This window comes from Rhinatrema bivittatum, chromosome 5, assembly GCF_901001135.1.
Source record: "Rhinatrema bivittatum chromosome 5, aRhiBiv1.1, whole genome shotgun sequence".
Lineage (NCBI taxonomy): Eukaryota > Metazoa > Chordata > Amphibia > Gymnophiona > Rhinatrematidae > Rhinatrema > Rhinatrema bivittatum.
Window position 1 is genome coordinate 53,915,603 of NC_042619.1, and position 15,528 is coordinate 53,931,130.

Genomic DNA, 15,528 nt, shown 5'->3' on the forward strand with positions numbered 1-15,528 from the left:
CTATATCTTTTCAGTTTTGGAAGTTGTATCTTACTGTTCATCGTGCAAAAGAGAAAATTAACAAAATGTTATAAACTGTGGAGATAATCAGTAAAACGGTGATTGACATTGTTATTTTCTTTTTCTGTTTGTTTCTGTTCAGCTGAGGAGCATCCTTGTAACTTCCACCCTCAAGATTTTCTCAAGATCTCCAAAGTGGAAATGAGAGGGTCAGAGGAAGCTGTAGCTGGCACAGTGTTACAGCGACTGATCCAGGAGCAGCTACGCTATGGCAACCCCAATGAGAACATGAACTTACTGGCGATTCAGCATCAGGCCACAGGGAGCGCGGGACCTACGAACAGTACTGCCAGCACGCTTTCGTCCACAGAAAACCTCGCTCATGAAGACCCACAAATGGTCCACCAGTCGGCACGTCAAGAACCTCAGGGCCAAGAACATCAGGGGGACAACACAGTGATGGAGAAGCAGCTGAGGGCCTCCCAGCCTCAGCAGAACAACGAGGAGCTCCCCACCTACGAAGAGGCCAAGGCCCAGTCCCAGTTCTTCAGGGGGCAGCAGCCGGTTGCTGTAGGCCCAGGTTATTACGCTGCAGGAATGGTGGGCAGTCAGAAGTCGAAAACAGAAGGGAGACCAACAGTCAGTCGGGCCAATAGTGGGCAGGCGCATAAAGACGAGGCTCTCAAGGAACTTAAGCAAGGTCACGTTCGTTCCCTGAGTGAAAGGATCATGCAGCTTTCGCTGGAGAGAAATGGTGCTAAGCAGCATCCCCCCACCTCAGGGAGCATCAAAGGCTTAAAAGCCGTTGGGCCGTCACCGGCTCAGTTCTGTGGTAAAGGTACAGACCCCCGGGGTCCTCCTCCAGATTATCCTTTCAAGGCAAAGCAGGTAATGTCGCCAGTGAACAAGACTCAGGACCATGGGCTTTTCTATAATGACCAACCCTCTGGGTTGGTGCAAGATATTCTTAAACCCTACCCTGCCCCACAGCCTGCAAGAACAGAAGTGGCAGTCCTGAGATACCAGCATCCCCCCGAGTATGGTGTCACAAGGTAAGCAGAACGTTTTATTTGGATAATTTGATTTTGTTAAAATATGCGTATGAAGAACTTGTTCTGGCTTTTTTTGACATCTGGAAAAGGGCCTGTTTTCGTATTTCTTTAGCAAGATGTATTCAGGAGCATAAGTCACTATTGTAGAAATTTCATCTGTTGTAATTATTAAAAAAAACCCAAAACATTAAAAAGGATTTTTTTGGTGAAAGAATTCAGTTCAAATAACTGAATCATATCAAAGTTTTACACAGGAAAAACATTAATTAATAGTGTTATACATGTAGTCCAAAAGAATAGCAGGCAGTGTTAATAACTATAAAACCTCCATCCAAACCATAAAGCAGGAAAAGTGAGAGTAGTAGTACTTGGGAGGTGCCGTTTTGATGAATTCCAAGAGCGTGTGCCAAATTTACAGCAAGTTTTAACCATCAGTCACATTAGGTATGGGTTGTGACAAACTTAGTTAGGCCTCAGAAATGAAGGATATTATTTGGAGGCCTCCTAGCCTGTAATTTCACTGTATTGCAGCTTACAGTGTCCCCCCTCATACTGTGCAGTGACAGAATGGCACACTGCGGGCTGCCAGGTGTGCACCGGCACACAATGAATCGGATTCCTTCATTTGTCAGATACTAGAGATTCAGTAATGAAGTATTCCAGCTGAACGTGCTGCAGGGCTGGTTTACTAGTGAGGTGGCTCAGTAGTATGTGCTTGTTTTTTTTTTTAGTATTTTAACTTAGCAAGATTGTTTTGAAAGCAATTATGGAGAATTAATGTTTCTTTTTTAATTAACGTGTGCATTCCATACTGAGCTGGTTATAACGGACTGAAGGTCCAACCATTCTGAAACGCGAGAGACTGAACGTCATGTGTCCTTTGGGAACGCAGGCTCCCAGAATATATTTCTGAACTTACCATGCTGGCCTCAGCAGTGGAGACCCCGAGACGATTTTCCCAGGGAAAATTACGATTTGTGAGAGCCAAACCAGTAGAGCTCCCTGTTTGTGCTGGACTTGACAGAATGGGAAATTCAAGATAAGAGGGTCAAGTTCAGGTTATGCTCTCAGGAAGTATAGCAGAGTTCCAGCTGTAAGACCTTAGGCCAACAAAACATGTCAGACAGCAAACAGGGATGGATGGTAATCTCTGTTTAGGAGGCCCGCAGTGGTCACTCCGAAGCTCTCAATAGCCAGCTGACTGATTGTACGATTAGAAAAACACATTAGTTCTAGTGATTAAAACTGATGTCTTGAAATGTGGAGACCTAAGTCAGAGGCGCAGCGACTTGGAAGGCCCTTTGTTAGGAAGCTTATTAAAAAGTAGACATGAGCAGAGGTCACCGGCTGGAATGCGGCCTGCTTATATACTTACTGTAAAACCTTTTTCTTATGTTGTTGCTATAGTTTGACATCAGTTCCTTTCCCTCCCTTCTGATTTCCCCCCCAAGATGTACCTTCCCTTGCCATAAGCTCCTCTCCCCTTTCTCCTCCTTCCCTGGGAAGGGGAGATTGGGGGCGGGGGGAGGTTGATGCGTGATCAGAAGATGGCAGACAGTACAAGTTTAAGGCTCACAAAGGGTTAAGAAACCTAGGTCTCTGCTAAATTCAAGGACTTGATCAGCCATCAAGCTTGCCCCCCTTCCTTCACACCCTGGTTGGGATGCCTTTGATGAGTCATCTCTATATTTTCGGGTAAGGTCATCTTTTGCTCATTCCATTCGGATCTGAGGAAGGGGAATACCAGCTCGTGAAAGCTGGTCAAAAGTAGGTTAAGTCAGTCCGATAGAAAGGTATCGGCTTATTTCTTTGTTAATCTTTAGTTCCCTGAATTCAGGTGGACTGAGACGGTGTCCACACTGCTCTAGGCATTGGGGGGGGGGGTGTTTCTTCCTCCTGCCACACACAGGGAGACCACACATGCGGGCCCGTACAGTAAAAATTGCCCACTTTCCTGTGCGCGCGATTCAGTAACTTAATTTATTTAAATTAGGGCCCGCGGTAAAAAGAGGCGCTAGGGACACTAGCGCGTCCCTAGCGCCTCTTTTTTGACAGGAGCGGCGGCTGTCAGCGAGTTTGACAGCCAACGCTCAATTTTGCCGGCATCGGTTCTCAAGCCCGCTGACAGCCACCGGTTCGGAAACCGGACGCCGGCAAAATTGAGCATCCGGTTTTCAAGCCGCGGGCCCATTAAAAAAATTTTTTTTTAAAAACTTTTGGGACCTCCGACTTGATATTGCCATGACGCGCTAGCTTTACCCCTTATTCAGTAAGGGGTAATAGCGCGTCGAAAACGCGTGGCCAACTCCCCCCCCCCCCCCCCGAGACTAATAGCGCCCGCAACATGCACCTGAATTCAGGGAACTAAAGATTAACAAAGAAATAAGCCGATACCTTTCTATCGGACTGACTTAACCTACTTTTGACCAGCTTTCATGAGCTGGTATTCCCCTTCCTCAGATCCGAATGGAATGAGCAAAAGATGACCTTACCCGAAAATATAGAAATGACTCAAAGGCATCCCAACGAGGGTGTGAAGGAAGGGGGCAAGCTTGATGGCTGATCAAGTCCTTGAATTTAGCAGAGACCTAGGTTTCTTAACCCTTTGTGAGCCTGAAACTTGTACTGTCTGCCATCTTCTGATCACACATCAACCTCCCCCGCCCCCAATCTCCCCTTCCCAGGGAAGGAGGAGAAAGGGGAGAGGAGCTCCACCGGAGTGCACTGTACTGTAGCGGCCTGATGGATAGGAGGGAGAGCTGCTCACGTGAAATCCGAAGGGACAGCATTTCAGCTTGAGTTGCCTTACTCTCATTTTTTTTGCACTGTTTTTCCTCCGTTCTACCAGCCAGAGAGCCTAGCACCGTGTTCACCCGACTCCATTTAGCTCTTTGCTCGACTGTAAGATATTAAATCTTGGCCATTTTTATAGCAAATAAAAATGTGATTGGTGTTCACATCTCAATAAAAACTACAAGTCCTTGAGCAGAGCAAAGTAAAATTAGGACAGTAAAACTAGAGAGCAAGGAAGACCGAAGAAAGAGAGAGACAATTATTTGAGGTAAAAGTGCACGATGTACTAGCATTCAGTAAGCAGCATGTGAAGCTTTATGATGGGAATTCTTTCATCAGTGTCACTATGGGAATGAGAAAAAAAACGTGAATACTCAGAGGCGAGGAAAACAAGTTTATGTATTTATCTATTTTACAAAGTAATAGCTAGTATGCAGTAAACATTAAACAATTTCATCCATCATCTTATTTTAAAGACTTTTATATAATATATGGTACTGTAATTCTGTCTTAAACGTCCAAGGATAGCGGACACTACTCTTCTGAAACATAAAGAGCGTGCAAGGTCAAATAAAGGTCCAGCACTGCACTGTTTTTTCCAAAGAAAGCAGCACTGCAGATTCTGCAGAATTTTCTTCTTCAGCAGAATGTCAGCCATCTTTGAGGGGAGCAAATGATGCGGTGAGGAGGGCATGCTAAGAGCATTGTTGTGCTTAGTAAAGCTTTTCTTTTTTTTTTTTCTCTTTCAAAAAAAATAAAAATCTTTTTTTAATCTAGTACTGCGTAAAGTCATTTCTCCCGAGTAGTGCTCGTAATCCACTTGCATGCAAAAAAAACAAGAGTTGGGTTTACACCTATTACCACAGATGCTGAAGACCAGAGAGAGTACCATCAACAATGTAAGCCTGGTACATGGCTCAGCCAGGGTCGTGATAGATGAGTGCACTCTCTTGTTTGTCAAGACCGAAATGGATTAAGCTATTGCCGCTACATTCTTTCCAGCCGCCAAAATGACAGAATGGCTGTCTCTGCCCGGGCGCGGCAGGAGGGAGATTTGCAGAGCTCGGCCTCCAGGTCTCCTGGACCTGGCAGCAGAGCGTATGCGCGCATTTTTTTAAAAAACCCGGTCATCAAACACAGGGTACCCGCTGTTTCGCAGCTCAGTGTACACGCAGAATGTTACCTGTTTCTAAACAGTGGCATAAGCGATGTGTGGTACTGGCGTGCTTGGTTTCATGCCTGAAAATTAAAGGTAGATGTGTCGAGTAGTAACACATCACAAGAATTATTCTTTTTTTTTTTTTTTTTTTCCTGTGGCCAAGTTTGGTTCTTTTTTTTCTATTTAAAACAATCTATTTCCCATGCTTTCCACAATTTAAGGTGGGAACAGTATAAAAACCTCATATAATCATTTTAAAAATATCCAAAAAAGTAAAGATATTTAAACACACAAAATCAAAACAATAACTTTATGTGCATTACAAGGTTATTCACATAGTTCTTTGGTGACTGAAAATCCACTTAAGCCATTCGGTCACTTTACATGGCACGTAGGCATCGGAATGGGATGGGCCCCCAGGCCATGGACATCCAGAATCTGATCCTGAGCACAGAGTTGCTGCGGGAGATCTGGGGCTGGGTTGACCGCGGCAGTGCAGCGGGACCTCAGCCACACCCTCCACCTCTACAGCTCTGGGGCCCGACTGTGCTCTACGGCTCACATGGGTTCAAAACAGCAGTCAGGGGTCAGGCAGCAGGGGAGGAGGAGGAAGTGGCCTCAGGCACTGCTGCTGTCCCTTCCCCCCACCCCTATCATTCATCAGCCTAGGAAGAGGCCAGTGGCGGTGAAGGGGGGGGGGGGGGGGAGAAAGGAAGAGCGAGTCGGAACAGAGTTGGAAGAGAGAGAAAGAAAGATGAAGGGGAAGAGGTGCTTCAATAGCCATGGCATGCAGTCAGAAACCTCAAGGGATTCAGTGAATCCCCCCCTGTCCTTGATCTTTGTTATATTTTTTTTTCAGCCACCCGTTTGCGTGGCCAATGGAAACAGCAGCCTTGCAGCCCTGATTGCAGGAGCATAACGGGTGGGGGGGGGGGGGGCAATAAGGAGTTGGCTTGCGGAGCAGGAAGGGAGCCTCATCGTTGGGGCTAATCATGGAGGAAGGCAAGGAGCAGCTCTGGCCCATTATGATAATTGAAAAGCAGCACAGTAGGGACAGAAGGTGGGGCCTTGCTTTAGCTGGAAGCAAAGTCCAGCCTTCTACCCCGTGCATGAAGCAGGTTCAGGTGGGACTAAGAGAGGACCTTCGGAGCAATCTTCTGTGCCCGTACTGATTCAAGGGCAGGTGGTAGCAGGATAAGTGTTCTGTGCAGCCATTTCTCTTAGGATTGCGGTGCTGACATTTGAGTTGAGCAGAAAAAGTTCAGTGACAGTGAGAGAGTATGGGAAGGGAGAGGGGTTGGGGAACAGGATTTCTGGGGATGGAAGATCTAGGAGGGGAAACAAGACTGGACAGAACGACTGCTGGGAACTGGGAGAGTTGGGAGAGGAGAAGGGACTGGGGATCACAACTGCTGGGGACTGTGTGTGTGTATGAGAACTATAGAACCTGTGTGTATGAGAGCCAGAGTGAGTGTGTGTGTGTGTGTGTGTGGGGATAAAGTTTACGTGGCCCCTTCCCCCCAATCCACAACAGACTCAGGGTGACTGGAAATAAAAAACAAAAAAAAATTATAGTTATGAAGTGCAGGAGATTTTTTAAATCTGTATTAGTTTCATTATTGGATATATTTGTTGTGCCTGTTTTGGAATACATTGGTGTTTTGGGAAATTTCTAAACATTTTTATGGTTTTAATTATTTAACTATTCATTAGCTGTTTTGAAATATTATTTGTATTAGTATGGTTTTATTATTATGACTGTTTTATTGTTGGTCTTTCTCTGTTCTGTTTGTGTGATCCAGGTGAGGGATGCTGCTAGTGTAGAGTTTCTGTGTAGGGGTCTAAAGCAGTCCGTCCTGTTCTGTCTTCAGTAGTCTTCTAAGGCCTGTTGTAATATTGGTAGTGCTGCTCTTTCCTGGGTAGGGTTATTGCTCTTTGAGTCCTGGGAGTTAGTATTGTTTTGATACAGCAGATTTTTCTCTTGGAGTAAACGGTATTCTTGGCAGGCTAAGATTGTTTTAATTGGACTTTGTAAGTATTGAACTATCCCAAAATACTGTATGTGAAGTATTAAAACACTGTAGGACCCTTCTTTAGATAGAATTTCTCTGATCTGACTTCTGAAGAAGGGACCTATGTAGTTTAAAAAGTTTTTGTACAGTCGTTTTAAGTATATAGGCAGCCTGGCTTGTTCTTTTTTCCTAAAAGGAGATGTATTGGTGTTTAAGGCCTGGTGTAATATTTGCAATATCACCTTTGCATAGATAGGGTTGTTACTGCTTGAGTGCTGGCAGTTAATGTTGTTTTGGTAAGGGAGGTTTCATGGCTTTCTGAGGGCCACGGAAGAAGGGCAGGGGGAGAGAGAGAGAGAGACGATGGGGGACAGGGGGTTGACGAGGGGGTGGAGAGAAAGTGAAGCTTTTCCGGCTTGGCCTTCCCAACAAAAAAGGTGTTTTGCCGGCCCTATACATGCATACAGGGCCCCTCTATACCTTTGAAAATGTGCCCTCTCCCCTTAATTTTCTTTGGTTCAAGTACCAAATGCTATCCTACTCTTCCTGAATCACAAGATGGAAATCGGGGCTACAGAATTCAGAGAAAATAAAGCAATAAACCCAATGATATTTGGTTTCAAAGAGGTCAATACTTAAAGCCTTTGTGCGGGTAACTTTTCGCGTTACATGACTCAGAAATAAGCTTTCACTATCTCTCCCTGCTGATCACATAAACTTTGAACACACAGCTTGTATGCATACAGAATTCATCCAGGCAAAAAGGGACATCGATGGAGGTATTTGATCTAATCTTTTGCCGGTAAGCGCACATATTGAGTGCTTGAGTGTGTAGTTACGTCCTGCCGAATGGCTGGGAAAAGATATGCACGCAACTTTCCCTGGATATTTTTGCTGGTATCTGCTGGTCTCTGCTTATTGACCTCTGGATAGGTCTCTCTGCAGAGAGATAGTGTCTGATCTGTATTATGGTTCAAGTTATGTCATACACAGTGCTTATAAGGGCAAGTCAGAGATCTTTGTTTTCTTAGCGTCCAGTCAGATGAATCCAGAACAAGTGGGTTATGCACCTCTACCAGCAGATGGAGACTGAGCAAACTGTCATCACAGTATATATATATATATACCCCTGCACGTACATCAGCCTGCTAGTATCCTCCATCTCCAGCAGATGGTGGATGTGCATCTCCCTACTGGGCATTGCTTCAGATTTTAGGAGTATTTTAAAGGAAAAAAAGGAGAATTGATTGCCCAGCTCTCCTGCGGTGATACCAAATGGTCCCTCCCCCAGTTGAGAATTCCTGAGGTGATTTCCGTGGTCCCTCAGATGAGTGCCTTGGTCCATTAGCTGATGTTTCAGCCGGCGTGCACTTAGCTGCTCGAGCAACTGACAGGCAGCGGGTGCAGGAAGCCGAACGCATGCAGTGATGGCACATATCCTCTCCCACAGCAGCCGGAGATTGTCTCTGTACTCAGCCAGGTAAGTTTAAAAAAAAAAAAGAAAAGGATTATAACAGAGACTTAGAAGGAGGTTTTTTGTTGTGCAGGGCTTTCTCCTCCCCTGGTCTTCGCCCTTGGCGCACTGATCCGACATTCATCCCACTCCATGGGAGCTCAAGGGACATGGGTAGCCTGGCGGGTTGAGTAGCCTCCTTAGGCTAGGTCCTGCTCCAAGGCTTTTTGCTGTGCACTATGTGGTAGGCTGCAATGGCTTTTCGTGCACTTTCTTTTTTCTTTTTTTTTTTTGGGGGGGGGTCTGGTGAGGTTTAATATTTTCTTTTTTTTTATCATTTATTTTTTATTGGCATCAATCGCAAACAACAAACAACCTTATACAAATAATACAATACCAAACGTTACATTGTAACATTTTAAGATTTTAAGTATAAGACACCCCCCCCCTCCCCTTTTACTATCCGGTACCTTAAATGCAGTAGAAGAAAAGAAAAGAAAATGAACATTAGAATTATGCATCTCTCAGATTTCAAGAACTACCAAGTTCTCCCAACCTCCACATTATAATGTTCCATCATTCAATTCTCGCCAGCGTAAGTAAGCATCCCATGTATTGTAAAAGAGTTGTAACTTTTGACATTTGGCAGCCGTAATTTTATACATGGTGCACACAGAGTCCAACCTTCGGATAACATTTGCCAATTGTGGGCTTTTAGGCAACCTCCATGCATATGCTATCTCCAATCTGGCAGCAATGCAGACTTGGAAACACAACGGATGTGCTGATGTTCCACTTGCTCTCTCTGTATTGCACAGCAATGCATAGTCCATTGACAAAACTACCGTTGCTTCTAGGATCCTGGAAACCAAAGATTGTAATTCCCTCCATAAAGGCTTAATGCAATCCCCCGACCACCACATATGCATGAAGGATCCAGTTACTCCACACCCTCTCCAGCACCTATCTGTTTCGAGAATTGACATTTTATATAACCACTCTGGTGTATAATACCATCTGTACAAAAGCTTATATCCATTTTCCACTATAGTTGAAGATACAGAGGCTTTGCTAATTTGAGTATATATATTAGACCACTTTTCAGGTTCCAACTCCATCGAAAGATCCCTTTCCCATTGTAATCTAAAAGAAGGCATCATGGGTAACGGTTTATTAAGCAATTTATACAATTTGGAGATTAACTTGCTATGTGCATTAGGTGTAGTACAATACCCTTCAAACAAAGATTTCCCCATTGTCAAAAATTGGGATACATGAAGGCCTCGATAAAAATGAGGGATTTGCTTGTATGCCAGTGCTTCAGTGCCTGGCAGTCCATAATATCTACATAAATTAGGAAATGGGATAAATGTGCTCCCCTCCCACATATGCTCCAAACAAATCAATCCCTTAGTCTTCCAGATTTCAAAAGAGCGAAGAGATAGGCCTGGGTTGAAGTGCCTATTATGAAATAGATGTGTAAGGTGAGAGTATGCCTTACTACCCATTATTTTCCATTTCCATTTATCCCAATAAAGCATAGTTGACCTTGTTGTGTGCAACATAGTGGTGCACTCCCTCCATGTTGTCCTTGGCTGCCAGGGTATTGCGGAGAGAGGCATGCCTGCCAGGAATTGTTGCTCCATTTGGGCCCAATGCTTTGGCTCGCTAGTGTTGTGCCACACTACCAGAGGTCTCAATTGTGCCGCTGCATGATACCAATGTAAGTTAGGTACACCAAGCCCTCCCTCCATTTTAGTCAAGAAAAGGACAGCCCTACTGACCCTAACAGAGACTTAGAAGGAGGTTTTTTGTTGTGCAGGGCTTTCTCCTCCCCTGGTCTTCGCCCTTGGCGCACTGATCCGACATTCATCCCACTCCATGGGAGCTCAAGGGACATGGGTAGCCTGGCGGGTTGAGCAGCCTCCTTAGGCTAGGCCCTGCTCCAAGGCTTTTTGCTGTGTACTATGTGGTAGACTGCAATGGCTTTTCGTGCACTTTCTAAGGCTGCCCTCTACAGGACTGTCGGTCTGGCGTGTGCGTCTAGCTGTGCATCCAGATTGTGTGCCCAGTTTATGGACGCACAGTCGGGCCTTGTAGTCTGTGCACCCATGTTAAGTGACGCTGTAGTGGCCACATGCTTATCTCTGGGCACAAGTGGTACTGTGTGCTTATGTTTTTTTGTGCGCTTATTTTTTGGACGCCTAGGTAAGCACCTAGGTGTGTGCGCCAAAGTGTTGGACGCATAATGTTTGGGCACCTAGTTGAGTGTATATTAAAAAAAAAAAAAGGCAAACAGCTAGACGCACGCCTCCGGCTGCTGCTCAGCGTAATGTTGGTCATAATGATGCCTTTTCCTAAGAAGTCTAAGCGGCTTTTTCTTTGCACTGCTTGTCATATTTGGGCATCACAGCCAGGAGTGCCCGCTGATTTGTGCCAGCGCTGTTTGAAGGCTCAGGAAGAATTGTCTTCCTCTGACTTCACTAAGCCTGGTTCTTCCCAGCCAGATGTGGGTCTGGGTAAAGACAACTCAGGTGGAGCGCCTGATTTTGGAATTCCCCTAACTGGTTCCTCAGCAGGGGAAGATAGCTCAATGAGTACACCTCAGGTACCTCCTGGTCTGGATACCTCTACTTCTTCATGAGTAGAATGTTTCCAGGGGTTGCAATCCTTTCTTCAGGCACAGTCCTTGGCCCTGTCCATTGCCCTTGAAGCAGAGGCACATGTAGGAACCTTACCTGGACCTTCTGTTAAGCGCCAGAGTACTCCTAGAGCGACTGCGAGACCTCTGGATAGAGATCCGGATAGCATGGATGATGACGCCAATCCTGCCTCTCTTGAGGATGGTGAAATTCAACTATGTTACTGTTCTTTCATAGAGATGAACTGCCAGCTCTGATTTCCCAGACCTTGAAAATGCTTAGAGTTCCTGGGGCAGATTGTGCCCAAGCCAAAGAGAAATCCCATTTTGGTTTCCTTGCGTAAAAATCTCTTGTTTTTTTCCCTGTGATGGAGGCCATTCAAAAATTGATTGATCTTGAATGGGGCGCCCCAGAGGCTAATTTCAAAAGGGGCTGGATTTTGGAAGGCCTGTATCCTCTGGATCCAGTGGTAAGAGAGCCCTTGTGTTTTCTGAAGGTAGATGCACTTGTGTGTGCAGTCTCCAAGTGGACCACTATTCCCATGGATGGAGGAGCAACCTTGAAGGATGCTCATGATAAAAGGATTGAGACTATCCTTAAGCAAGCATTTGAAGCAGTAGAAATGACCTTGCAGATCGATTTTTGTTGTTCCTTGGTGGCTCGCTCTTGTGTGCTTCTCTCCTAGGAGGTCGATGACTCTGGGGTAAACTCCAGGTCTGTTATGGAACCAGCTGCTGCCTTCTTGGCAGCTGCAGGCTGTGATTTGGTGCGCACTTCAGCCAGAAGGGGGGCTTCGATAGTAGTTGCCAGGCATCAGTTATGGTTCAGAAATTGGCCGATGTGACCTCCAAGACTTACCTCACCAAATTGCCCTTTAACGGCTCGCTTTTATTTGGCAGCGAGTTGGAGAAACTGGCCAGTATGTGAGGCGAATCTCCAGGTCCTCATTTGCCAGAGGATAAGAAGCAGGCGGAATGCTCCCTTAACATGAGAGGTCATGCTAGAGGATCCAGTCGTTTTTGACCCAATAGAGGAGTGACCTTTCAGAGGACTCGACCCTTCAGTAGGTCTCAGTCCTTTTGACCCTTACAACTCAGAAGAGGTGCAGGCTCAGGTAGTGAAACCTCCTGAACCTCCCAATGAAGGTTTGCCGACACACCCCTGGGAACAGAAGATAGGGGGACGCCTCTCTTTCTTTTATTAGAGGTGGGTCAAAATCACATCAGATATGTGATGGAGTTTCGCAGTGTTCCTTAGGATGTGTTCATGGAGTCTCCCTGTCACTCCCAGCAGAAGAAGCAGGAAGTGCAGGGTATATTGTCAGGGCTTCTCAGTCAGAGGGCTGTAGTCCCAGTGCCCATGTCTCAAGAAAATATGGGGTGATATTCAATTTATTTCGTTGTGCCAAAGAAGGAGGGCTCTTTTCGTCCCATCCTGGATGTCAAAGGCATCAACCATCATCTGCGAGTGAAGCACTTTTGCATGGAAACATTGTGTGCTGTGATAATGGCCATGCAGTCAGGGAAATTTCTGACCTCTCTGGATCTGTCCAAGCCATATCTCAACATTCCCATTTGACTAGAACATCAACACTTCCTGCAGTTCTGAGATGCCACTTTCAGTTTCGGGCACTGCCCTTTGGTCTGGCCACTACTCCCAGAACCTTTTCCAAGGTAATGGTGGTAGTTGCAGCAGAATTGAGAAAGGATGGAATCCTAGTCCACCCATATTTGGATGACTAGCTGATTCATGCCAGGTCACTGGATGAGAGCCACTTGGTGACTCGCAAAGTGATTTCCCTGTTGCAGGACCTCGGCTGGGTGGTGAACCTAGCCAAGAGCAGCCTTCATCCTACTCAGTTGCTGAATACCTGAGGGTTTGGTTTGACATGAATCAGGGCAAGGTGTTCCTGCTGGAAGTTCAAATTCAGAAGTTGCTAGCTGAATTCCATCTGTTGTTGAACACTCTGCGCCCGACTGTATGGTCTTACCTGCAGGCCTTTGGCTTAATGGTGGCGATCCTGGAAGAGGTATCGTGGGTGAGGGTGCATATGCATCCTCTTCAGCAATCTCTGCTGTCTCGGTGGAATCTGCAATCTCAGGACTATTCGATTTGGCTCCACCTGCCGATGGAGGTCTCCTCCCAACTGCAGTGGTGGCTGCAGGCAGATCTATGGAAGGGAGTTTCCCTTTCCCCACCGGGCTAGCTAGTACTGATGACTGATGTGAGTCTTCTTGGTTGGGGAGCTCATTGTCAGGAGCTGACAGCGCAAGGCCGCTGGAGTACAGAAGAGTCTCTCTGGAACATTAATCGGCTGGAAGCCAGGGCGGTCAAGTTGTCTTGTTTACAGTTCGGTGACTGGCTGCAGAGTCGATCAGTCTGAATAATGTCGGACATTGCAACAACTGTGGCTTACATCAATCAGCAAGCCAACAAGTGTCAACTTACGGAATGTGCAGAGGTACATCTTCAGGTGATCTAAGCCTCGCACATTGCAGGCAAAGGCAACGTAAGAGCAATCTTCCTCAGCAGAGAGTGTCTGGACCCAGGAGAGTGGGTGTTGTCAGACGAGGCATTTCAGCTGATTCAGGATCGCTGGGGACTCCCATACCTAGACCTGTTGACGATGTTGCGTAATGTGAAAGTTCCGCAATTCTTCAGCCACAGAAGAGATCCTGCACTAGGGCATCAATCATTGGGGATCAATGCCCTAGTGCAGGAGTGGCTGGAAGTCAAGTTACTGTATGCCTTTCCTCCATGGCCCATGTTGGGCAGATTGATTTGAAGGATCGAGCGCCACAAAGGGATGGTGCTCTTGGTTGCTCCAGATTGGCCCAGGAGACAATGGTGTGCAGATCTGTGGAGGCTCCTGGTGGATTTGCCTCTTCGACTTCCAGCACACAGAAACCTGTCGTAGCAGGGACCTATCCTTCATGAAGATCTGACTTGATTTTGTCTTACGGTATGGCCCTTGAAAGGGCTTGCATGCTGAAACATGGATACTCTGCAGCAGTGATTTCGACCTTACTAAGAGCTAGAAAGTTCTCCATTTCCTTGGCCTATGTGCGGGTTTGGAGAGTGTTTGAGGCCTGGGGTGAGGATTGGGGTACTCTTCCTTCCTTGGTCAAGATTCTGCTCATTTTGGAATTTTTGCAGGATGGCATGAATAAAGGCTTGGCTCTCAATTCCTTAAAGTACAAGTAGCGACTTTCGCCTGTTTCAGGGGGTCAGATAAATGGTGGATCCTTGTCGGCTCACCCTAATGTGGCTTGCTTTCTGAAAGGAGTGAAACATCTTTGTCTTCCTTTGCAGTTTCCGGTGCCCCTATTGAGTTTTAATTTGGTTTTGGTGTTTTTGGCAGGCCCTATGTTTAAACCGCTACATGCTCTGTCCTTGCGTTTGCTGACCTTGAAAACGGTGTTCCTTTTGGCAATTTATTCTGCGCATAGGATTTCTGAACTGCAGGCCTTGTCTTGTCAGCCATTTCTCCAGGTAACTCCAGGGGCAGCACAGCTGTGAGCTGTTCCTTCCTTTTTACTGAAGGCAGTCACTAAGTTTCACTTGAATCAGTCCATATCCCTGCCATCTTTGGACAGAGAGATGCAGGAGTATCGTCTGTTGCCACCTTTGGATGTCAAGAGACATATTGTCAGGTATATAGAGGTTACTGAGCCTTTGTGGAAGACAGATCGCCTGTTTGTCCTTCACGGCAGTACTAGACGGGGAGAGCCAACTTCGTGGGCTATAATAGCTTATTGTATTTAGGAGGTAGTAACAGCTGCATACATGGATGCTGGGAAGCTGTTACCTAGTCAGGTTAGGGCTTATTCCACTAGAGCTCAAGCAGTGTCATGGGCAGAAGTTAGATTTTTGTCTCCCGTCGACATTTGCTGAGCTGCGATGTGGTCCTTACACACCTTTTCCAGGTATTATCATCTGGATGTTCAGGCCTGGGAGGACGCGGCCTTTGCACGTGCGGTTTTGACTGGACAGGAGGCAGCCTCCTGTCCAATCGCACCATCCACTCCATGCCCCCTCCACAAGCATCTCGCCCCACACCTTTCCCTCCCTACACAAGCATCTCACACCACCCTTTCCCTCCCTATCACTACCTTCCTCCCACACATCCCTTTCTCTCCCCTCCCCCCTCTACACTCCCTGCTCTCCTTACCATAATTTATCCTCATCAACAAGCCATTTATGTACATATGTTATATACTATAGTCTAATGTTCCATGTACTCCTGTTAGTTCTGTTACAACTTGTTATATTTATTACCATGTTATAATGTAAAATATTCTTGTTATATTTATTACCATGTTATAATGTAAAATATTCTTATATCTATTTAATACCATGTTATAATGTAAAATAGGGCTGTTATCACCCTATTCCTTTAGTTATCTGGAAACCGATG

The 15,528-nt window shown here is 46.0% G+C and overlaps 1 protein-coding gene across 5 annotated transcripts in view; it reads left to right on the forward strand.

The window, feature by feature from the left end:
* AMOTL1 (angiomotin like 1) overlaps positions 1-15,528 on the forward strand; it is a 232,295-nt gene that overhangs the window by 97,382 nt on the left and 119,385 nt on the right. For all 5 annotated transcript variants that reach the window (XM_029602369.1, XM_029602367.1, XM_029602366.1 and 2 more), the window contains exon 2: positions 143-1,052. In XM_029602369.1, coding sequence (XP_029458229.1) covers positions 202-1,052 — 851 coding nt within the window. In that variant the 5' untranslated portion in view covers positions 143-201. The remainder of the gene's footprint in view (positions 1-142; positions 1,053-15,528) is intronic.